This window comes from Anomaloglossus baeobatrachus, chromosome 6 (genome assembly GCF_048569485.1).
Source record: "Anomaloglossus baeobatrachus isolate aAnoBae1 chromosome 6, aAnoBae1.hap1, whole genome shotgun sequence".
In the NCBI taxonomy this organism is placed as follows: Eukaryota; Metazoa; Chordata; class Amphibia; order Anura; family Aromobatidae; genus Anomaloglossus; species Anomaloglossus baeobatrachus.
In genome coordinates, this window is record NC_134358.1 from 166765537 (window position 1) to 166790634 (window position 25098).

Consider the following 25098-nt stretch of genomic DNA (forward strand, 5'->3'; position numbering starts at 1 on the left):
GCCAACCGCGCGACCATTGGGTATTATAAAGTGTTTTTTATGTTCTCACAGCGGCCTAGGCGCTTATATACATGACTAGCTCTACATTTCCTCAATGTAGATTATACATCAGCTGAGATTTAGGGGGCTATTTAAAATATTTTGCTATACAAACTGAATGTAATTGTATTAAAAATCTTCTCATCGTTCTTTATCCAGTTCTTATTATTATAGGATTTTATTTTCATTAATTCAGTGTATTAGAGAAATAGTGAGTAGTTATTCCTTTTCCCTGGGGACACAGACTTCCTTCCTGTATTGTCCTTTATAAGCAACACAGCGGGGTATAGAAATAAATTGACAGAGAACTTTCACAGACTATTGCAATCCACAAAAAGTAATATTGTACAACCCTCTCCCCACCAGAAACCTGAAAATGTAAATGGAGCCTTATATATGGATATAGTGTATATTGTAGGTATGTTGCATTATTCAGACCCATCAACTTGCCCAACCTTCAAGTGATAATGAAACAACTCTGCAAACTCTGTCTTAATCTGTGCTACAAAGCTGAATGCTTTATTCTACTGTGACAATGCTAGTAGCCCATGCTACAACTTGAATATTTAAGATTTGTTATGTCTGAATAGTCATTTCATAAAAACAAACCACCAACTTCCCATACACCTTAAATAGCTCTTGCCAGGATACTCTTTTATAGATATCCCTAAAGATGATGTTAGGGGAGCGTCAAGAAGCCCCCATATACATAATATAGTTGGTTGGTCTTGCCAAAGTCAGCAAGTTTGATAGTCGTTGCTTTAATGTGTATAGGGGCCTTAAAAAGGAATTTGTCACCAGGTTTTTACTCCCCCATCTGAGAGCAGCATAATATAGAGTCACTGATTCCAGCAATGTGTCACTTACTGAGCTGTTTGTCGTCATTTTGATAAAATCAGTGCTTTCTCTGCTGCAGATCTAGCAGTTATACAGAGCTCTTGAATATGTTGGACTACCTGGTAGCACGCCAAGTAGTCCTCTACTGATAATCTTCTGCTGATTAAACAGTGATTTTATCAAAACTACAGTAAGTGACACACTGCTGAAATCAGGATCTCTGCCTCTATGTTATGCTTCTCTCAGATTAGGGGTTAAAAACCTGGTGTTCAAATTCCCTTAAGACCTACAAATGGAGACAGATAAGCAAGAAACTTGCTGTCCTAACCTGGAAATGGACAGCTCTGTGCTGACAGACACTCATCAGACACATGGCTAAAACTCTAGTGGGAGTTACTATTTTCTACATCCTACTCCTTTACAATTCGCATACAAATATGATACAAAGTATTTGCTACTTAATCAACATGATATGTAGATTTCTAAATATTTGACTACATTTGTCTTTCACTTACCTGGCACTGAGGGGTATATTTCAAGTTCGGATGTGGAGACATCATGTAATGATAGTGATCTTGCAACATCTCCAGGAGGTCCAGGTGGTCCTCTAGGTCCCATCAAACCTGGTAATCCAGGTATGCCAGGTGGGCCAGGTGGACCCCTAACACCAGGAATACCAGGTTCACCAATAATTCCTTTAATTCCTTGTGGGCCTGGAGGGCCAGCGGGCCCTACTGGTCCATTTGTTCCAGGGGGTCCTGCTAATCCTGGATCACCTTTAGGCCCTGGTTCACCACTTTTTCCTGGTGACCCTCTTTGCCCCTTATTTCCTTGTGGGCCCTTTGAGCCTCTTGATCCTTTTTCTCCTGGAGAGCCAATTGGTCCAGGGAGGCCCTTTTCACCAGCAGGTCCTGGAAAACCTGTTATACCAGTATCCCCAGTCTGACCCTTTGGTCCAAGTGGTCCCATGGGACCAACGGGTCCTCTTTCACCTTTTGGTCCCCTAGGACCTGGTGGCCCTGTAATAAGAGAAAAATATTAATAATATTCAAAATATTAACAATAATACATAATCAAATCCATAATGTACTTTTGGGTTTACATTTTATATATGAGGTTAATAAAAACAAACTGGAATTTTCTTTCAATGACATGTTTAACCATCGTTGCAAACATGTCTACTAAATATAAAGCTGTTTTACCTCATCTTGGGTCTGTGGTGCTTGAACCATAATTTATTTTAGTCTTTGCATTCTATACTAACTACATTATGATGTTTTAGTATATTTCATTAATATGTCTTGTAATAAATTGGTGTTTTCTCCTAAAATAACGCTATAGTAATCTCCAATTAGGTAACAGATATAGTGCTTAGATGAATTTGCCATAATGTTGGAGAGTACGGCCTCTGGCACCCTAGGAGATCGATGATGAAGAAAGTGTGTCTATGGACAATCAGGTAGAATGGCAATATTCCCTGCATTGGTAGAGTGGCATGTAGTGAGGACTCATCCCAGCATTGTAGATCATGAGGTCTAGTAGGATGAGGAAAAAAATCTTCCATCTTTGTAGTGAGTGGGACCCAAGAATAACACATTAGGACAGGTATGGAGTTCTGGATTATAACCAGCTGTAACCTGCTATGATTTACTAAGGAAAAGGACCACATAATGGTCATAGAATTATGCTCTCCAACTTAACTAAGAGTATTGTACATCCCTGTGAGAACCAAAACATTTGTGTACCTCATACTGAAATGTAACTGCCATTGTTTTCCCATAAGAATAGCATACCTGGGACTTCTGCAGTACATTGGTAAGTTTTATGATATCTGCCACTACAGGTTTCTAAACAATTCAATTTCTCCCCTGAGGAATCCTTGTTCTCTAGGAGGAAACGCATCGGCAGGGCCTATTTTATTCAGGGGCATTATACCACACTTTGGTGCTGCCATTGTTAGGGCAGAAGCAACGCATGGGGCACAAACGTGTACCGTTTTCTATTCCCCAAATTAACTATTACTGCTTCTGGCCCATTCATCTGCTTTGAAATTGGTCTCCACTTCTTGACCGGGTAAGCTCTACTTTTTTCTTGCATATATGGCACTTTAACACTGTTTATTTGGCACTTGCATCTTATGGTTATTGCATGTTTATGCATTTTATTGGTATCTATTATCAAAGAGGAAACTGGAGAAAAACAGGTTTTTTGCCGCGCTGAAAACCACGAACATCAGTGTCAGACAAACAATTCTTTTATTTCATTCCAACGCGTTTCGGAGACCCCAACTGTCTCTTTCTTCAAGGAAAGGAACTATAAAAAGTTCCTTTCCCTGAAGAAGGAGACAGTTGGGGTCTCCGAAACATGTAGGAATGAAATAAAAGAATTGTTTGTCTGACACTGATGTTCGTGGTTTTCAGCGCGGAAAAAAACTGTTTTTCTCCAGTTTCCTCTTTGATGATCCACTTTGCAACAGGGCTGCTGCTGGACCGCTTAGGCACTCACTTATGCCATTGAAGGAGTTGTGACTGGCACAACCCAACCAGGTGAGTGCACCACTTCTTTATTACTTTCACCCAGTAAATCGGGTAAGATCCTATTGCGCCTTTTCTCTCCCGTTTTATATTGGTATCTATTGAAAGTTACATTTTAGACTTCTTCATGCTGCATTCAGAATTACTTCAGAAGAGGTACATTCAGTACTTCATATAAATTTGTGGCTCTTGGCTTGTTTACTATTATCCTATGTAGAAGGAATGGGCATTTGATTTATGGCGTCACTTTGATGTAGCAATCCTAACAGTCAATATGATCCTTTAATGAGCCGTGCCACAAGACTTAGGATAAGTAGCCGAACCAGAAACGTCATTTGTATATATGTGTTTTGGGGTCTTGCTCCTTTTCAGTGCAAAGCAGATCTCATTTGGCTAGGTGAGAGGCGTATGACTAGCGCTGTGGACAAAAGGATCTAGCACAACCAACAAAGGCAATACACGGTGTAAACCTATGTCAGGTGTAACGGGACAAACATGGAAGAATGGCGTGTGTATGTGGTTCTTATTTCTCTTGTCCTCCATGTCTTCATATTCTCCTGTCATTTGTCAACCAGAATATCCTGTATGTCTTTCTACTGTTTTTGTACTTGCAGCCTCCATATTGGCTAAGCCTGTGATGCGATTAGATGAAGTGTACCAACTGTCAGCGGAGGTCATCTGGTGCCGGAGACTGAGTGAGGACAATGTGCTGAAGAGGAGTGGACCAAATGTTTTTTGAACATCTCCACTACCAAGAAAAAACAATAGCAGTGGCATCAGATAGATCGAAAAGGTAAATGTCATTAGCAAGCTTGGCTGAAATAAGTGTTAATGTACTGTATAGAAGAAGCCCTGTGTGAGCAGTGTTTCTAGTGTCTTAAGTTCAACAACTGCGTGCCTGTCTGACCAAAAAGAGGACAGTTCTTATGTAATCCTGGACATTTTCTTGTATTTTTTGGCATTCCGCCATTCTCAGTGGTGGGGCACAATTGTTACAGTTTCGTATTAGGTTACAATTTAAGTATCTCCAATTAAGTAAATGCTTATTGAGTTCCACAGGTCGTCTCCGTATTGCTTCAGGGATGACCACAACCTGTGGCCAGTGAAATGTTTGTTAACTGCTGTTCGTCATGAGCAAGTTTTTGGGAAAAAGCATGGACATTTTTTTTATGGGATTTCGAATGCTTACCTATTACTTTATCTCGGACAACATAAATTTAACCCTATGCCACTATGGGGAAAAAAAATATATGATGATGATTTTCTAACTCAAAACATTTCTAGCATACCCACAGGATAAATACCCTTAACTTCCACTAAATTTAATCATAAGAGCCATAAACAGCCAGCTCTCCACTTTGTATACAGAAATTGAATGCAGCTTTGGGTAGTTGAGCAATTGTTAAAGAGAACCTGTCAGCACAATTTTGTAATATAAAGTAAAGACATGGCTGTAATACTGACTAAATTAATTCTTTTGATGAACAAATCCACTTTGTTGTTCTTCTTTAAACACCATTTATACTGGGTCTTCTCCTCCCGGTCTCTGTATTCCCTGGCCCTTCCGCCTATCTACAGTGTGTGAATGACAAGTCTCTAATTTTTCAATTACCTGCCCCTTCTGTTTCAAATCTTGCGCCAGTACTGTTATTCCCATGGGCAATGTGTGCACTGATTGATTTCCCGGCTAATCTACAATAAAATGGCGCCATAATTGCCATACACAACGCATGCGCACTCATCTCTAAAATATATCACTGAGCCAAACAACAGAAACGGCGCACGCATTGCCTACAGCAATGATGGTACTGATATAAGATTTCAAGCTGAAGATGAAGGTCACTGAAAAAGCAGAAACTTCTCAGTCACAGAGGCAGGTGGAAGGGCTGAGGAATCACAGACAGGGAGGAGAAAACCCAGTGTACACTCTGGCCCTTGTGCACCAAAATCTAATTAGTAGAAAACTTCAAATGGTGATTAAAAAAGAACAACAAAGCGGATTTCTTCTCCAAAGGTATCAATTGTATCTGTATTACATCGCTATTACAACCGTCTCTTCACTTTACATTACAAATTAGTGCTGACTGGTTTTCTTTAAGGGATTCCTGGTGGACCTTCAAGGATCAGACATTTATGGCATGTCCGCCATATACCATAAATGTCTGTAGTTGGATTATCCGATTAAGTCAACATAGTAAATTAAAAACGTTGTAATTTATATTTATGTTAACATTCTTAGAAACCAACAGTCCACCAGTGATACATATATTCATTCACTTTCAGACTTGCTTTCCATATAAAGATGACAACATGGAATAGTTAAACTCTTCCTTCTGGTTATTTCTTTACCAGCTGCTCCCTCTATATGTTCCCAATAAATTTACTGCATTGCAAAATTAAATAATCAGAAACATGCTAAAAAGCTATAAAAGTAAAAATTGCTTGTTATTTGTAATAGCAAAGAACTATTTCAACAAAAAAAAAATATATTTAAGTATACAATATCCCACCTTGCAAAATGGTGAAATTCTTTATGAGTTGTCCATGCTTTGAATCGACCAACTTCATCTCTTCCATGATAATTGATAAATTGGCTACTTCGTTATCTAGCCTTTGTCTCATTGTATCCTGTTGAGCTCTGAGGGAAGACGTGTCTAGCTGAATATTAGAGATAGAGCTATTCAGCTGACCTAAATCTTCTGTGTGTTTACTCAGCGTATCAGTGCAAGTTGTTCTTACGTCATTGAGATTACTTGTCAGCGTCCTTAGATGATGAGCAGTGTAACTAATATTGGTAATAATACCTACGATATCTTCTTCAAATTTCTGGAAACGCTCTTCCAAATAGTTGAATTTGACATTTGTCCTATTCTCATATTCTTTGTGATAATCCTGGAGATCCTTCAGGTTTTGTTCATTTGATTGTGCAGTTATAGTGATGTTTTCAATCTGAATACCAAGATTGTTGAGTTGGTTGCTCATTTCTTCTACGGTCTCGTTGTTGGCCTTGACAAGAGCTGAGTTATTTGTGGTAATGCTTTGTAGGTTCTGGACTCTCTCTTTCAACCAATCGGTATCCTTTCGAGTTTGAAGAACAGCTTGTTGAAGGCTTTGAAAATCATTCTTGATCCGTTGAATAGCTTGGCTGGTATCATCTACAGACCTCTGTAAAGTGCTTATAACTGTCCTCTGCTGAGTCTGTGTCAAGTTCAAGTTACTTACACTCATAGTAAGCATCTTGCTTGACTGCATTTGGCTTTGAAGATTAGTCTGCAGACTGCTGGTGTCCTGCTGTAAACTGGAAACATAACTGTTATATACCTGTAGTGTTTGATTGACCCCATTGATCATCAGAGAGTTAGTGTCTAAGGCAGTTTTCATTTGGCTTTGTTTTGTGTCTAATAGGCCACCGGCTTCTTGTAGTTTCTCCAGGGTATCTTTGTTTCTGCTACTTTTTTCTGTAATCTCACGTAGTTGTTGACGAATGGCTAAGATATCCGATCTCACACCGGAGAGTTCTGAGTTAGTGTTGATTGATTTTTCTCCAGCTTGATCATCTGAAAAATATATACCACATGCTAGGAAGTGATACACTCTCAAATTGGCAATGTTGTCATATATTTATCTTTTCTACCATAAAATGAGGTTTTGTTTCAGTGACTCACACTATAATTCGTTCCAATCACCCTGATGACATGTTTAAAAAAAAAAATCTCCAGAGACAAATTTTTCCATCCAAGAAAATATATGCAAATGGATAGAAAACAAGGGAATTTGGCAAAAAGTAGATTTGTTACATAACAGATTTTGCATGCACTCCAAGATAGTGTTTTTCTTCTCTGCAGTTTTTGCATTAAGATTAAAGTTACAGTATTAATAATAACTGGACAGAAGAAAAGTTTTGCTTGGCACAGCCATAGATACAACGCATTGGACTCAACAAATGGCTGGTGCAGACATCGTGGTGCTTCACTTAAAGTTTTTGTAAGAAGTTCATCAAAAGTAGAGAAAATGGCACTCACCATTACTTTTATTTATGCATGATTAAAAATCAGTTAGCGGAGTCAGCAGGATATGTGTGGATGATGGCCATTTTGCATTGTAACCTATAGAAGAATTTGTACACGTTTCTTGCTAACTCCAGAACGTTCTAATTTTTAATGATGTATACGATGGCCAAACACGTGATCGATGGGAGATATGTATCTCAGAGGTGGTTATCCTCTGTGTTGTAAGCCTGAAAGCAAGCTCCAGTACATTTACTACTGAGAAAGCTAAAAGCGCATATCACGGCTGGGTTTTATGGGCAGTGAGTGAGATGGGTGGGTCTTCCTGGCAGCATATCCCCACCCTAGGGCATGGTACATAACTTAAAATGGAGACCAGTAGTCTCATATGCTGTCTGTATGTGGAGGTATAAAAAGCCTCCAGTGGTATATCTCTAAGAAAAGAGCGGGTGAACCTCGCAGCTATACGGACTTGGTATTTTTATGTTTGTAACTTTGTACCTTCAACCTATGAAATGTAGTGTTACTTGAAAGCCGTTAAATGATGTTTGGATCCATCAGACGAAAGACACTGTCAGCAGCTTTCTATTTTGCCTTACATAGGAAAGCTCCCCTTCTAATAGGGCAGAAGAGAAAGGGATTAGCTTTATCACCCAACTCTTTTAATAAATGATAATACCTAGAAGTTTGGTAATGATTAGGGATGAGCAAAACTGTAAAGTTTGGGGCTTGTACCGAACACCGGGTGTTCGGGTCTCGGACTCGAACACAAACTTTTTCACTGCACGTCTGCTTCCTGTTCGGGTTTGTCATCAGAATAAAGCTTGTTGAAAGGGTGCAGAGCAGCTAATCAGCAAGCTTTTCAGATGTGGGCATTGCTGTGATTGGCCGGCAGTCAGGTCACTGGAGTTTACACTCGGGTGCCCTGCTGCCCTCTATGAACTTTGGTGACTTGACTGCCAGACTGCTGTGCCACAGTATCCCGCAATCTGACAGTTCAGCTGCGTTTACCAAGTATTGGCACGGCTGTGATTGGCCGGTAGTTAGGTCACTGAATTTCACACTTTGGGGTTTCCCCTACTGTCTTCTGTGAACTCCACTCACTTGATTGTTGGACTGCTGTGCTAGCATGTCCCACAATCTGAGTTCAACTGCGTTCACTGAGGGCAATGGGGTAGCCCCAGAGTGGGAACACTGGTGACCTAACTGCTGAATTGCTCGACTGATGTGTCCCACAATTTGGCAGTGGGTTCACCGGTGGTCACAATTGGTACTGTGGGACCCCAGCTGTGACCGTTGAACTGAGTGACGTCACCACCTTTCATAGTTGAGGTCTCCCATGCTACCCTCAGTGTGTTCCAGAGGCTGAAGTGATCGATCGTGTTTTCCATCACTGTAGCCAGTGGATGTAGCAGACCAGGGATCGTTGTGGGACGTTGTGTGGTTTACATCGGACCTGCAGGAATGTTTTGGTTAATAAATTAATAAAGGGGTGAAAGAGGATGTGTGTGTTTTTTTATTTCAAATAAAGGATTTTTCTGTATGTTTCTGTTTATTTCTTTAGACTGACAGGTTAGTTAGTCCTTTACTCACCTAGGGTCTAATGACAGTTGTTATTTCTGACAAATCACAGCTGACATCAACCCCATATAATACCCCGATTGTCAGGGCAATCAGAATGAGCCAGGTGAAGTGCTAAGACAATTTTGAGCAACTGCGGGCTAGTTCTTTCAGGCTGGGAGGACAATTAAAATGACTTTTCCCAGCCTGATAATACTAACGACCAGCTGTCTGCTTATCAAAAATAAGGGGGATCCCAAGACATTTTGTTTAAAATTGATATATTGAAATACATTTAAAAAACAGCATAGGATCACCTTTATTTTTGATAACCAGCCACGGTAAAGCAGAACACTGGGGGTTGTGGCCCATAGTCATCTGTTTTAACTAGGCTGGTTAGCAAAAATTGAGAGGGGAGCACACATCATTTTTAAAATTATTTATTTATTTCTTTTTACTCTACCATACAGTAAACTAGTCTGCAACCAAACACAGATGCCAACACAGGGGGTGGGGTGTGTGTATAGCAGTCTGCAACCAATCAAAGACACTTGTACAGATGGTGGGCAGTGAATATTCATGATGCTTAATCAGCGGGCTCAGAAAAAGTCTGACTTCAGTGTTATCTTCTGGGAAACACGGGAAACACCGTCCTGCAGTTTCCCCCATTTTGCTTTCTTTTGTATCCCCCTAGCCCTTACTACGACCATTTTACAGCACAGAACTTCTGATCCCCATTGACTTGTATGGGATTTGTTGTCCAGGGTAAAGTTTGGTTCCTGAACCAAACTTTTTTTTCTCCAGTCAGTAGAGATTCGGTGAACCTAAATATTCACGGGTCCGCTCCGCTCTAGTAACGATACATCACATAGACAATAAAAAAATGGGAATTTACCTAGTTTCTTCAGGTTCTGCTCCACCTCAGAGATCTTATTATTGTAACCTTTATGTGACTTTTCTATGTCATCGGAAACGCCATCCATTCTTTCTACAACTGGAAAATGAGACAAAGCTTTAGCTGATGTACATGTTATTGGGCATTTGTATAGTTGCTTGTCAGGGATCATGCAGCCGTCCTGTGAGATCATGTCCTGGGTTGTGACAATTTGTCCTTAGATTAAAAAGAGCTGACTGCAATAGCCTAGACAAAAGATGTTAACATCTTAATACCAGAGATTAGTGAACTTTGGTGACTATAACAAATGCTGGGGATGTAATGACCGTCTCTTTGTGTGATAGTGTATTGTCAGAATGGTCTATGTACGATTCACCCGATTTTGTAACTAATGTCTTCAAACCCATTCTAGTGGATGCTTCTTTATAACACTATTAAGGGCAATAAGGTGATTAAACTATCTGGAGCAATATGTGTCATATTATTTCTAATCTTTGACCTTGCACTAATACTAATATTAGCTAAGATGAATGTAATAATTTTAGACCCTTTTCTAAAAACACAATCACCAATCAGACTGGAAGTTTTATTTTTCTAGAGAAGTTATGAAAAAGAGATCAATATTCAGATTCAGTTGTAAAGAAGATTTTTGTAATTATTGTGCCTGGCAACTAATATTATTTTTTTAAAATCGCATTTTCTAAATTATAGCCTTTTCTGCTAGGACCTGCATGGTTACCTTCAACTTTGAGGTTCACGGAAGGTGTAAAAATAGTGGTTTGTATTAAACAATCCTAAAGTAGACTGAGGAGATTGAAGAAAATATTGTCTAAAAGGAACCAGACATAAAAGGCTCCTTTTATATGGAGAAGTGATCTGATTGTAGCTCGAGAGCTTAGTTAATATTAGTATGTTGATTTTCTAGTCCTGAGGAAGAGGTCTCTGTACCTTGAAACGCGTAGACCTATGGAATAAAAGAGTGATTAATCTATCAACATCTCTACATCTTATTTGGCGGATTGCGCGGGTTTAACCCCTTTTTCTCATGCTACACTGAAGACTTCTGCACGTGGGGCCGCGGCAACCACCATTATCCTATGCTATCTATGGTGGTTGTGACCCTTCACAACCACATTTGGTGAGTGTATTAATTTATATACTAACCTGTTACTTATCTGGTAAAACCCTATCAGCGCTTCTGTTTTCTAGCACTAATATTTTTTTCATAGCAGATCTATTATCAGAGATGGAATCTGTTACTAAGTTTATGCAGCATAAAGTAGGGCAGTGAGTAGCGGGGGAACAGAGAGGTGAGCATAAGTTTTTTCTTTATTTCTTAATATTTTGAGGACCTTTTATGGTTCAGGAAGCAAATTAATTAATTTGTGTTTTGGCAAACTAGGATTTTTGTAAAATTAGAATGGAATTCAATTCCATACGCAATTATTTTTCTTCTGCTTTAGGTTTTGGAAAAAGCATGGTGGGGAAAAAAGTGCATGCCACTTCATCGAAGTGTCTCCTAATGAAAAATGCAACATACTAGGTACTGTCCAATCAAAAGGCTGCAAGAAACACTGTAGAAAAAAATATGCAAAAACTTGAAAAAATCTTCAAAACTGGTTCAGGACCCGCTTCAGGAAACTCCACAAAGAAGAACTAATTCAAAAGCTGTTTCTACTAACAAACCATTGAATGTCTCCAAAAACTATGTGTTACAGTGTGTCCACCCATATCCTGTCCACCGCCATTAACTTGAGAACAACTGCAGCTATAGGCATAGAAGTGGTGTCTAGGTATAGTAAAGTATCCATGCGCTACGCAATGAAACCACCTATAGCGCCACCTGGTGGAAAACAACGGAGTTAGCATTTTTATCTTGAAAATGGAGCGAGATAGAGAAAGTGAATTACAAAGTTGTAGGGCATCATCAGTTCAATACAACTCAACACCTGGCATACAGAAATGCTATAATTAGAACATGTAAAACTCACAAGGCTGCGGACGTGAAGCGATACCTCATGGAGACCTTCCTACAAGTCAATGGGTATGGTGGCTGCATGGAGTGGCCTCCACACTCACCTCACCTGACCCCATTGGACTTCTTTCTGTGAGGTCACATCAAACAGCAGGTGTATGCAACCCCTCCACCAACATTGCAGGACTTATGACGACGTATGACAGATGCTTGTGCAAACGTGTCCCCTACCATATTGCACAACGTGCAGCAAGATACAGTATGCTGTCCAGAGTCCAGATGTGCATTGCAGATGACGGTGGCCACTTTGAGCATCAAAGTTAAATGAGCGCCATATGTGTCACCAGCATTTAATGTTTTGGGGGGGGTCATGGGTTTCATATCATAGCATTTCTGTAGGCACGGTGTCGATTCCTATTGAATTGATGATGCCCTACAATTTTATAATTAACTTTTTTTCTCTATCTCGTTCCGTTTTCGAGATAAAAATGCTAACTCCATTGTTTTCCACCAGGTGGCACAATAGGTGGTTTCATTGCGTAGCACATGGCTACTTTACTATACCTAGACACCACTTCTATGCCTATAGCTGCCGCCGTTCTCAAGTTAATGGTGGTGGACAGGATATGGGTGGACACACTGTATATAACCTAGGGATCAGAAATGATTTCCCTACTTTCTGCAGATATAAAGAAGCATAAACGTGATGACCGGCTGCTTTTAAGAATGTGTAACGTGTTCAAAGCAGATCAGACTGTACATTAGATGTATTTTTAATCTTTTCTGCACAGTAAAGCTTGATGGGATTTTTTTTTCATTATACATTATTGTGCTGGATCAACATTTACCTTCCTGATATTTACACATGGTCAGAATAGCATTAATTCACCAAGTAATAAGACATTTTCTTCGTGGCGAGATGGATACTATATTTGTTTATTAATGTTATTATTATTATTTTCTCTTTTTTGTCTATCGTACCAAACAATAGCAAATTGCAATCTTTTATCCCAATCTTTGCACTGACTGGAGTGGGGAATTATTTTAAATTCACAGGGAATCTGTCATTTATTACTTCTTACTTAAACTATGTATATATTATTTTTCTGATTTCCTAATTTTTTTTATTCTGCTGTCATGGGGGTTTTTACTCTTTTTTTTCCCCATACATGAATATGGGGGAGGAGCATCATACCTGAGATATGCTTTACAGTAGCCACATGGGCTATTGTAAACAATTTCCAAAGAGCCTCATGGTTAAACCTTATGGTCTCAGTGGGGTCATGCTGGTAGAGGGTACGATTTAACCCACCAGGATGTCTCAGAGACTGCACACTCCAAAATACTGATATACACAAGCAAGGGACGGAGTAATATGTGCAATTAATAGATAATTTTAATATAAATAGTTACAAAAATGTACAAGACATAAAGAAGCATTAGTCAGGGAGAAAATACGTACATAAAGTCCCCGTGGACCATCCTAACTGCTGGTATATAACTATAAACAAGAAATAGCTTCAGTGTACAGGGTAGTATGGCAACTGACTACGGCTGGATAAGATGCAGAGCAATTGTGGGTAATCTCTAAGGGGCTGTGTCAAAAAGCTTCATAGATGAAAATATTAAGTCATAAAGAGCCACCCTTAGCTGCCAAGAAGCTATAGTGTGGCGCCCTGGACAAGCCAGGTCGTCACAGAACAACACCAACACACCCCACACTCCCGGTCAGGCACACCGAAGTCAGACAAAAACCCTTGTTGCCTTGCTCCAGGGGCTGATGTCCACACCAGGGGGTGGGCCAGGTGGTTGGCCCCGCCCACCGAGGAGTTCACAGTCCTGGAGGCGGGAAAAGTAGAGAGATTAGTTTGGAAGTGAAAGTGAGAGGAAGAAAAGTGGCAGAAGAGAAGCCTGAAGTTGGTCCGGGTGTGTGGCCCGGACGGATCAGCAAGGTTGGCAGACGGTGGTGACCGTCTGCAGGAGTGGCCTATTGGACCTAACCGTAAGGACCGTGGACGGGCGGTGGCCCGGCGGTACCGGACCGGTATGCAAAGAGAAGCCAGCACCATCCGGCAGGGGCTTACGGACCCCGGCAAGGCTAGGAGTCGCCGTGAATTTCCCAAATCCGTTAGCGAAGGGAACCTCCTGGGTTTCCCAGCAGCCAAGTCCCGTCAGAAGGCAACCGTCCAACCGAGAGAGGGAAACACAGTCACCGCCAAGGCTAAAGTTCCCAGGGTCAGAGCCTGCGGGCAAAAGGGGCTCCTTCAGCACCCATCCAAGCTGGAGAGCGGGTTACCGGTGGGAACCCATTGGAACCATTACACTACATAGGTGCAGGGAAAGGCAGTCAGCATCAACCTGCCGGGAGGAGAAACACCGCAGCCGTCTGTGGGACCCGTCCATCCAGCCGTGTGTTTTACCGAGAACTGTGTCCTCATCATTGGCTGAGTGAGTACCACCGTGCCGTGCGGCACAGCGCTGCCCCCGCGACCCTGCACCTCGCCTGGCCCCGTAACCCGCCTGCCATCCATCCCTACCCCATCACCGGGCCCCGGGACTACTAACCCCCCTACCCACGGAGGGGAGAACTAACATCCAGGCTGCTCCCTGTCATCGCTCCCGGGATCCCCGTTCAGAGCAGCGGTGGTATCACCAAACTCACCACAACCGTGGGTGGCGTCACGGACAATAACCAAATCCCCACAATCCAATCACCACCCTTTTCACTCACGGGCGAGGAGCGCCGCTCGAGTCCCCGGGATCCGGCCCACCGCTCGAGCCACCACCGAGCAACAGCAGCCGCAGCAGCAGCGGCCGGACCCGAGCAGTGGGAGAGCGCAGCGTCCCCTCCTCCGCCCGCGACAATAGCACCGCCAGGAATAAATGCAGCGTGGGTAAAGGTACCAAGCCACACAGGGTAGTGGTTGTAAAAAGAGAGTACGATATAAGTTAGGCTATGTGCGCACGTTGCGTACTAGCCCTGCAGAAATTTCTGCAGCGATCTGAAGAGCACACGTGCGCTTCAAATCGCTGCAGAACATGTCTGTAGAGGAAAAAAAAAAGCCGATTCCATGCGCTCTGCCTGCAGCTCCTGCCATAGACAGAGCAGGAGCTGCCGGCAAAGCGCACGGAAGAAGTGACATGTCACTTCTTAGAATGCAGCGCTTCGGGCAGCAGCCGAAGCTCTGCGCTCTCAGACGCCACGTGCACACGGCCCCTGCACAATCTCCATAGACTGTGCAGGGGACGCAGGACGCATGCAGTTACGCTGCGCTACAAAGCACAGTGTAACTGCATGTATTTACGCAACGTGCGCACATAGCCTTAAACCCATAAATTTAAGCCAGGCTGACTATGCCAGCATGCTATAGCTTCTTGGCAGCTTGTACTTTATGTCTTGTACATTTTTGTAACTATTTATATTAAAATTATCTATTAATTGCACGTATTACTCCGTCCCTTGCTTGTGTATACTGTAAACAATTGTCTGGAGATGTTTATTGACTTTCATGGGAATATATTGTAAGCTCTCTACCATTATGCAGGAATAGTGAATGGTGAAATTTATGTTATCTATAAATAGCTGTTAGTGGCCATTGTAATCCAGTCTTTAATGATAACAGAATCACTACTGAAAAGTGATCTGTACAGAGCAAGCAATGTCAGCCTTGTTGGGCTCAGTGGTGATAGTGAAAACTATAAGGCTATGTGCCCACGCTGCGGATTTACCGCGGATTTTACCGCGGATTTGCCGCGGATTTACCGCGGATTTGCCGAAAATCTGCATCAGCAGCACTTCCAAGCCATTTCAATGGCATTTTGGAAATGCTGTGTCCATGCTGCGGATTTTTCCGCGGCGGATTTGCCGCGGATTTTGATCCGGAAAAATCTGCAGCATGTCAAGTATTGTTGCGGATTTTGTTGCGGATTTTTCCCATGCAAGTCAATGCAAGGTGTAAAATTTGCAAGAAATCCGCAGGTCTGTTCCCACAGGCTCTTTTTCCTGCGGATTTGGTGCAGATCTCGCAAACAAATCCGCAGTAAGTGATGTAGGATAGTTCAGGAAGAGGAAGTTTCACCATTTTGTAGTGTAGAGTAGTGGCAGTGTAGTCGTGTTGTGTCCGGACTCTGGATTGCCAGCTAAAAGCAGCTAGTTACAGGCTGCTTGCTTTTAGCTGGCAAAACAGGATCCCAGGTCTTTTTTCACAATTCTTTTTTTTTAAAAAAAAAAATGTGCTCCGCTGTATTTTCACTGTCCAGCCCGATGCAAGCAAGCAACTGAGGGCTGTGCTTCTCAGCGGGATAAGGCTGAAGCATTCTCTGCCCCTCCCGCTGAGAAAAACAGTCCTCAGCTGCCCCTGAAAATGGCGGCTCCGTTGTGAAGCGCCATTCTCAGGTGCTGTACCGAGGCTCATCCAGCTGCCCTGATGCATTTGGCTGGCTGGGTAATATAACGGGGTTAATGCCAGTTTTCTGCAAACTGGCACTAAGCCCGAGGTTCATAATGTCATGCCTGTGTAGACACGGCCATTATTAACCTCCGTTTGGTAATAAAGAAAAGAAAACACTTTTTAAAAATTTTTTATTTGAAATAAAAACACACATACACATCCCTGATTTCCATCTTTATTACTCCCTGAATCCCCCGACAATAATCCATGACAGCTCCGATGTGCACCCGGCTGACCCGGGCACTGACGTCAGCCGGTGACAGCAGCCGTCAGTGTACGAGATGCTGCACAGCTCTCTTCCGGCAGCTGGGAACGTCTGATATCAGAGCCCTGGTCAGCTGACTTAATTCGCGAGCGCAGGCGGGTCAGCTGACTGCACACCGACAGCTGACGATGTGCAGTCATGTGACCCGGGCATGGACGTCAGCCGGTCACAGCAGCCGTCAGTGTACGAGATGCTGCAAAGCTCTCTTCCGGCTGCTGGTACCGGCTGACGTCCGTGCCCGGCAGGGCCGGATTAAGGTTGGTGGGGGCCCCTGGGCAGAAAATCTGGTGGGGGCCCCATAACGTTAACATTTTTAGCCATAACAGTAGAGCACGAACCGTAGCATTTAGATATAAATCCAATGAACATTTATCTTATCCTGTTCTGCCACATTCAGATTTACAGTACTACAATACAGATACAGCCCAGGATAAATCACAGCTGTCCACTTACACACAGAAAGCAGAGTTAAGGCTGCTTTACACATTTCGATCTCGTATGCGATCGCACACGCCCCCATCGTATGTGCGGAACAGGCAATTTGTTGCCCGTGTCGCACAAACGATTAACCCCCGTCACATGTACTTGCCTTCCAAATGACCTCGCTGTGGGCGGTGAACATCCACTTCCTGAAGTGAAAGGGACGTCACACAGCGGCCGGCCAATAGAAGCGGAGGGGCGGAGATGAGAGAGACGTAAACATCCCGCCCACCTCCTTCCTTCCGCATTGCCGGCGGGACGCAGGTAAGCTGCAGTTCATCGTTCCCGGGGTGTCACATGGAGCGATGTGTGCTGCCTCAAGAACGATGAACAAAGAGACGTTCAATTTTTAGAAAATGAACGACGTGTATGCAATCAACGTTTTAATGCACAATCAGGGTCGCACGTAGCTGTCACACACTACAATATCACTAACGATACCGGATGTGTGTCACTTACGACGTGACCCCGCCAACACATCGTTAGATATATTGTAGCGTGTAAAGCTTTTGTCACATATTTTTTATTGATCCCAATGTTAAGGCAGCCAGGGCCAGCTCCAGGGTTTTGTGGCCTCCGGGTGAAAGAGTCTCAGTGGACCCCATCCACACACAGACACGCACACACACATACAGGCATAGATATACATATTTGAAGACAAATTCAGAAAAATACATATAAACAGACAAATATATGCACAGTCATATACACTGACATACATGCAGACACAGACGCATTAGGGCTCGTGCGCACGTTGCGTAATTACATGCATTTACGCTGCGTATAGCACTGCAGTGTAAATGCATGCGTCGTGCGTCCCCTGCACAATCTATGTAGATTGTGCATGATACGTGCACCCATTGCTTTTATGAACGCAGTGATTTGGGTGCTAAAATGTTGACCCAAATCCGTGCGTTCATAAAATGAGCATGTCAATTATTCCGTGTGCTATGGATGCAGCTCCCACTGTCTATGGTGGGGGAAGCAGCCAGAGCGCATGAAATCGGCTTTTTTTGTACAGAAAAACTGCATCCATTATGCAGTGTTTCTGCAGCGATTTGACGCGCACATGTGCTGTCAAATCGCTGCAGAATATTCAGCAGTTACGTGCGCATGAGCCCTTACAGGTATTAATATGGGAAAGTCGCCAGCAGCCTCACTCACCTCTCCCGCTTGTTTCCGTCCAGCTCCTTCAGGACATGTGGCTGTTTCACGATGGCTGTCACTAACAGACATGACTGCACACTGACAGCACTGCTGTATATACATCACAAGAGGGGCTGGGGGCTACGATATATACATTACAGGAGGGGCAGGGGGCATAGACGTTACTGGAGTGGCAAACAGCTCTGGTGGTGTACTCATCACTGCGATGGGTGACATAGCGCTCTGGGGAACCCATATAGTTCAAGGGGGGGGGGCGCACAGACTGCTCTAATTCATATATACACACACAGTACTGCTTCTTACACACACATCTCTGACACACACACACACACACACACTACAATGCACCCCCCATCACCCCCCCCCCACACACACACACACACACACACACACACAATACAATGCACCCCCCATTACCCCTACACACACACAATACAATGCACCCCCATTACCCCTACACACACACACACACAATACAATGCACCCCCCATTACCCCTACACACACACGCACACAATACAATGCACCCCCCATTACCCCTACACACACACGCACACACACACACAATACAACCCCCATTACCCCTACACACACACACAATACACCCCCCATTACCACTACACACACACACACAATACACCCCCCATTACCACTACACACACACACACACACACACACACACAATACAATGCACCCCCCATTACCCCTACACACACACACACACACACAATACAATGCACCCCCATTACCCACACACACACACACACACAATGCACCCCCCATTACCCCTACACACACACACACAATACAATGCACCCCCCATTACCCACACACATACACACACACACAATACAATGCACCCCCCATTACCCCTACACACACAATACAATGCACCCCCCATTACCCCTCCCCACACACAATACAATGCACCCCCCCATTACCCCTACACACACACAATACAATGCACCCCCCATTACCTCTACACACACACGCACACACAATACAATGCACCCCCCATTACCCCTACACACACTCGCACACAATACAATGCACCCCCCATTACCCCTACACACACACGCACACACACACAATACAACCCCCATTACCCCTACACACACACACACACACACACACAATACACCCCCCATTACCACTACACACACACACACACACACAATACAATGCACCCCCCATTACCCCTACACACACACACACACAATACAATGCACCCCCCATTACCCACACACACACACACACACACACAATGCACCCCCCATTACCCCTACACACACACACAATACAATGCACCCCCCATTACCCACACACACACACACACACAATACAATGCACCCCCCATTACCCCTACACACACAATACAATGCACCCCCCATTACCCCTCCCCACACACAATACAATGCACCCCCCATTACCCCTCCCCACACACAATACAATGCACCCCCCATTACCCCTCCCCACACACACACACACACACAATACAATGCACCCCCCATTACCCCTCCCCACACACACACATAATACAATGCACCCCCCATTACCCCTCCCCACACACAATACAATGCACCCCCCATTACCCCTCCCCACACACACAATACAATGCACCCCCCCATTACCCCTCCCCCCCCCCCCCCACACACACACACACACACACAATGCACCCCCATTAGCCCTCCCCCCACACACAATACAATGCACCCCCATTACCCCTCCCCCCACACACATTAGCCCTCCCCCCACACACAATACAATGCACCCCCCATTACCCCTCCCCACACACACAATACAATGCACCCCCCCATTACCCCTCCCCCCCCCCCACACACACACACACACACAATGCACCCCCATTACCCCTCTCCTCACACACAATACAATGCACCCCCCATTACCCCTCCCCCCACACACAATACAGCCCTCATCACCCCCTACACACGCAAATTACACTGCTCCATCCCTACACACTCCTGCCTCCCCCCCTCCCTCAGAATACAGTACTCCTCCTCTGCCTGTCACAGAGCTGTGTTCCTTCACAAATGTTCCCCGTTATGTGTCCTTAGCCCCTCCTCACTCATCCCCATTAATTACACCTGTCTCTTCAGCTCCTTCATGGAGCGCTCGCTTCCTCATGTCCCCTGTGTGGCGCCGGCAGCACTGTGATGACGTCAGCAAGGTGCTGATCTCATCACGTTGCTGCACGTCGGGGGCGGGGCCGGGTCCCGGCGCGCTGTTCAAATGTATTTACGTCTGAAAGACGCAAATACATTTGAATAGGAACGGAAACATGAAGCTGCGGTCATCGGCTCTGCTGCGCTCCTCTGCAGTGTACGAGCCGGCACACAGCAGAGCCGGCACACAACAGAGCCGGCACACAGCAGAGCCGGCACGCAGCAGAGCCGGCACACAGCAGAGCCGGCACACAGCAGAGCCGGCACAGCTCGCTGCCTCCTGCTCCTGCTAGTGTGCCTGGCATGTAAGGAGCGCAGCGGGGACAGCAGACAGCAGACAGCGGCCCACCACACCGTGCCCCTGCTTCTAGGTACGGCCGCAGCACATAGCAGGGAGCATTAGCACACCTCTGACCCCGGAAGTTCAAGCGGCCGCTGGTACTTCCGAGGTCAATCAGCGTCCTGTGCCCGCAGTTTGTTTTTGCGTCTTAAAGACGCAGATGCAAATAAATAGCGGTGCCCCCCCCCCGAAAACACAGCTGATTTATTAGACTGTCTTTACGGAGGGGGAGAGGGTGTGAAAAAAAAAATGCTGACAGGTGCCTAGTGCCAAGTATGGTGGGGGCCCCCTTAGAAGCTCTTTTGGTGGGGGCCCCTGGGCTCCAGCCCCGCCTGCCCCGCCTATAATCCGGCCCTGGTGCCCGGGTCAGATGAGTCAGCTGTCGGTGTGCACTCAGCTGACCCGCCCGCGCTCGCGAATTAAGTCAGCTGACCGGCTGACTTCTGTGCCCGGGTCAGCTGATGCTGTGAAGTCAGCTGACCCGAGCTCAGCTATGAACTGAGCTGACCCGGCCAGTGAGTTCTGCCGCTCCCAGCAGCCGGCAGAGAGCTTTCCTGTGATATTATCCTGGATTAACCTCTGAGGCTTGGGAGTAATAAAGATGGGAATCAGGGATGTATGTGTTTTTCTTTCAATTAAAATTTTTAATAAAGGTGTTGTGTTTTCTTTTTTCCCAAACGGAGGTTCATAATGGCTGTGTCTACACAGGCATGACATTATGAACCTCGGGCTTAGTGCCAGTTTGCAGAAAACTGGCATTAACCCCTTATATTACCCAGCCAGCCAAATGCATCAGGGCAGCTGGATGAGCCTCGGTACAGCACCTGAGAATGGCGCTTCACAACGGAGCCGCCATTTTCAGGGGCAGCTGAGGACTGTTTTTCTCAGTGGGAGGGGCAGAGAATGCTTCAGCCTTATCCCGCTGAGAAGCACAGCCCTCAGTTGCTTGCTTGCATCGGGCTGGACAGTGAAAATACAGCGGAGCACTTTTTTTTTTTTTTTTTTAAATAACAGTGAAAGGGAACATGGGACCACATTTTTTGGCTATAAGCTGCGGCCACCACCACTGGGTTATTATATACAGCCTGTTAGAATGTAAGAGCCCAGTGGTGTTGGCCGCAGCTTTTCTGTAAAATGGATAATGGAGAAGAAAGGAGGGTTGGGACAGGAAATGACATAAAGAGACTTTTTTTTGCCTTCAAAACAGTCAAAGCTTTATTCAGAAACACATTAGAGTACAATGGACAAAATCCGCATCAAAATCCGCAACGAAATCCGCGTCAAATCCTCGTCAAATCCGCAGCTATGCTAAGGTGCGGATTCTGGTGGAAAGCTGCGGATTTTGAGGCAGAAAAATCCGCAGCAACATTCTCTCGTGGACACATAGCCTAAGAATTCAAGATTAAAAATACATGCCTAAACATTAGTGATGAGCGAGCCCTACCATGCTCAAGTGCTCAGTACTTGTAACGAGCAGTCACACACTCGGTTGAGCGTGACTCAAGTACCCCAGTATAATGGAAGTCAATGGGGAACTCGGTACTTGTAACCAGCAGTTGGATGATCGGATGGGTGCGAGTATCCCAGTATAATGGAAGTCAATGGGGAACTCGAGTGTCTGCCAGAAAAATTCTCGAGTCCCCCATTGACTTCCATTATACTGGGGTATTCGAGTCACGCCCATCCGAGCTTTCAACTGCTCATTACGAGTACCGAGCACGCGAGCTCGCTCATCACTACTAAACATCGAAAAACACCAAAAATTCTTAAGGCAACACTACAGTGTTTTTAGTTTTTCCCTTTGTTAGGTATCATGTATGTAAGCATCAACTTTGTAGTAGTATACGTGCCAGTTGCTTTCTTCTCCCGGTTTCAGCAGCGCTCTGGTTTGCTGAGGCACCGCATGACTGCAATTGTGACCTGCCAAATTTCATAGTGTTTGGTCGGTGGAGTGGAGTTCACTTTTCGAGTTTTCTCAATGCAAGTGTATGAGACTCAAAATGTAGCTAGACAGCTGCATTCTGAGTCCCATAGGCTTACATTAGGAAGAGTCCCTGCCACTCCACAGAGTATCCAGCAGATTATAGATGCTGTCACCTGGAGCAAAGCAGACCAAAGTGCCACTGAAACCAGGAGAAGATGGTGACCAGTGAGTATATCACTGCCATCAGTATACTTACACATATGATACCTAACAAAAATGAAAAGAAAAAGAAAAAAAATAACTGGAGTGGTGTTTTAAATTATTTTCTGATTACACAGTAATGACAGTCAATAAGCCTAGTATTGATACCTTCCAGTCATACAGTGCAGGAAATAAGTATTTTATCCCTTGCTGATTTTGTAAGTATGCCCACTGCCAAAGACATGAACAGTCCATAATTTTAATGGTAGGTTAATTTTAACAGTGCAAGATAGACTATCCAAAATAAATTCCAGAAAATCACATTGTATAAATTATATAAATTTATTTGATTTTGCAGAGAGAAATAAGTATTTGTTCCCCTACCAACCATTAAGAGTTCTGGCCCCTACAGACCACTTAGATGCTCTTAATCAACTTGTTACCTGCATTAAATACAGCTGTCTTAAATTGTCACCTGTATAAATGACTCCTGTCTAGAGACTCAATTAATCAGTCAGACTCTAACCTCTACAACATGGGCGAGACCAAAGAGCTGTCTAAGGATGTCAGGGACAAGATTATAGGCCTGCACAAGGCTGGAATGGGCTACAAAACCATAAGGCCGGATACATATATCCAGCTTTTCACCGGTTTGATGGATGCGGCGCACAGCAGTACAGTATGATACAGTACAGTGGCAGCGCCGCAACTTCCGGGTCACACGCTCCGGTCACATGACAACATGTGACTGGCGCTTGTTGCGCTGCCAGTGTACTGTATACACTGTACTGGCGTGCGCCGCATCCGTCAAACCGGTGAAAAGACGGATATGTGTACCCGGCCTAAGTAAGACGCTGGGTGAGAAGGAGACAACTGTTGGTGGAATAGTAAGAATGCAAAATCTCACAATGTGATTTTCTGGATTTTATTTTTCATATTCGATCTCTCACTTTTAAAATTAACCTACCCTTAAAATTATAGACTGTTCATGTCTGTCAGTGGGCAAATTTACAAAATGAGCAAGGGATCAAATATTTATTTCCCGCACTGTATGCTCTGTATCACCAGACTTGCTGTTGCTTGATTGAACTTTACTTTAATATTAAACCACCGACAGCCAAAATCCATATATTAATTGCATATAAGCAACACTGAAATAGATGTACATGATCCAAAAGTATGCAGGGCAAAACCAAATACGAAAGAGTCAATCATTTTATTAAGTCATAAAATTCATAAAAGACATATATGTCGCAACTGATGCGTTTACCTGTACATACCTACGCTATTATGCTGAGTACACGGCAGGTTTACCAGGTATACTCTAACTGTGCAAGGTACTTTCAGGTATTGTCTCCAGCTGTTCCTCCTTAAAGAGGTTGTCCACTACTTTAACATTAATGGCCTATCTGCTCCTGGTGTTGGCAGCGGCCAGAACTGCTAAACTACGGAGCTGTGCAGCTATGTCAATTCTATAGTGGTCATGAGTATTGCAAATCTGCACCCTATTCAAATAAATATGTGTGCAGTACCCGGCAGCGGCCACTATTTGTCAATGGATCTAGACTGTGTAGCTCTGGAACTTAGTGTTTCCGACCGCCGCTTACACCGAGAACAGCTGATCTGTGGAGGATGTCGGATGTTGGACCCCGGCCGATCAGAAATTGATGATCATCAATGTTAAAGTAGTGGATAACCTCTTTAAAGTGAATCTATCACCAGGTTTTTGCTGCCTCATTTGAGAGCAGCATAATATAGAAACAGAGACCCCGATTCCAGCGGTGTCACTTATTGAGCTGTTTGCTTTCATTTTGATAAAATCCATGTATGTTTTCTCTGCTGCAGATCTAGCAGTTATACAGAGCTAGTGAATATGCTGGACTACCTGGCAGCACGCCAAGTAGGTCTCTAATGATAGTCTCCTGCTGATTAATCAGTGATTTTACCAAAACTAAACTAAGCAGCCCAGTAAGTGACACATCGCTCGAATCAGGGTCTCTTTTTTTTCATCATGCTGCTCTCAGATTAGGTGGAAAAAACCTGGTGACAGATTCCCTTTTAAGTCTTTTTCTAATTAATCATTTGTGTTATGTCTTGCTATTTTTATGACGTATTTTTTTTTTGGTTTCAAAAATGTTTTATTAACATATTTTAATACAGAAATAAACAACTTGTAACATTCCCCTTGCAGGGGGTTTGTGAGAAATGTTTGTCGTATACCATACAATGGATCAGGGCTGA

At 44.0% G+C, this 25098-nt stretch overlaps 1 protein-coding gene across 1 annotated transcript in view; it reads right to left on the minus strand.

The window, feature by feature from the left end:
• COLEC12 (collectin subfamily member 12) overlaps nucleotides 1-25098 on the minus strand; it is a 266937-nt gene that overhangs the window by 27282 nt on the left and 214557 nt on the right. Inside the window, exons 4-6 of the mRNA XM_075316379.1 lie at nucleotides 9873-9971; nucleotides 5921-6967; nucleotides 1392-1895 (exon numbers count right to left, since the gene is read on the minus strand). Of these exons, the coding sequence (XP_075172494.1) occupies nucleotides 1392-1895; nucleotides 5921-6967; nucleotides 9873-9971 (1650 nt within the window). The remainder of the gene's footprint in view (nucleotides 1-1391; nucleotides 1896-5920; nucleotides 6968-9872; nucleotides 9972-25098) is intronic.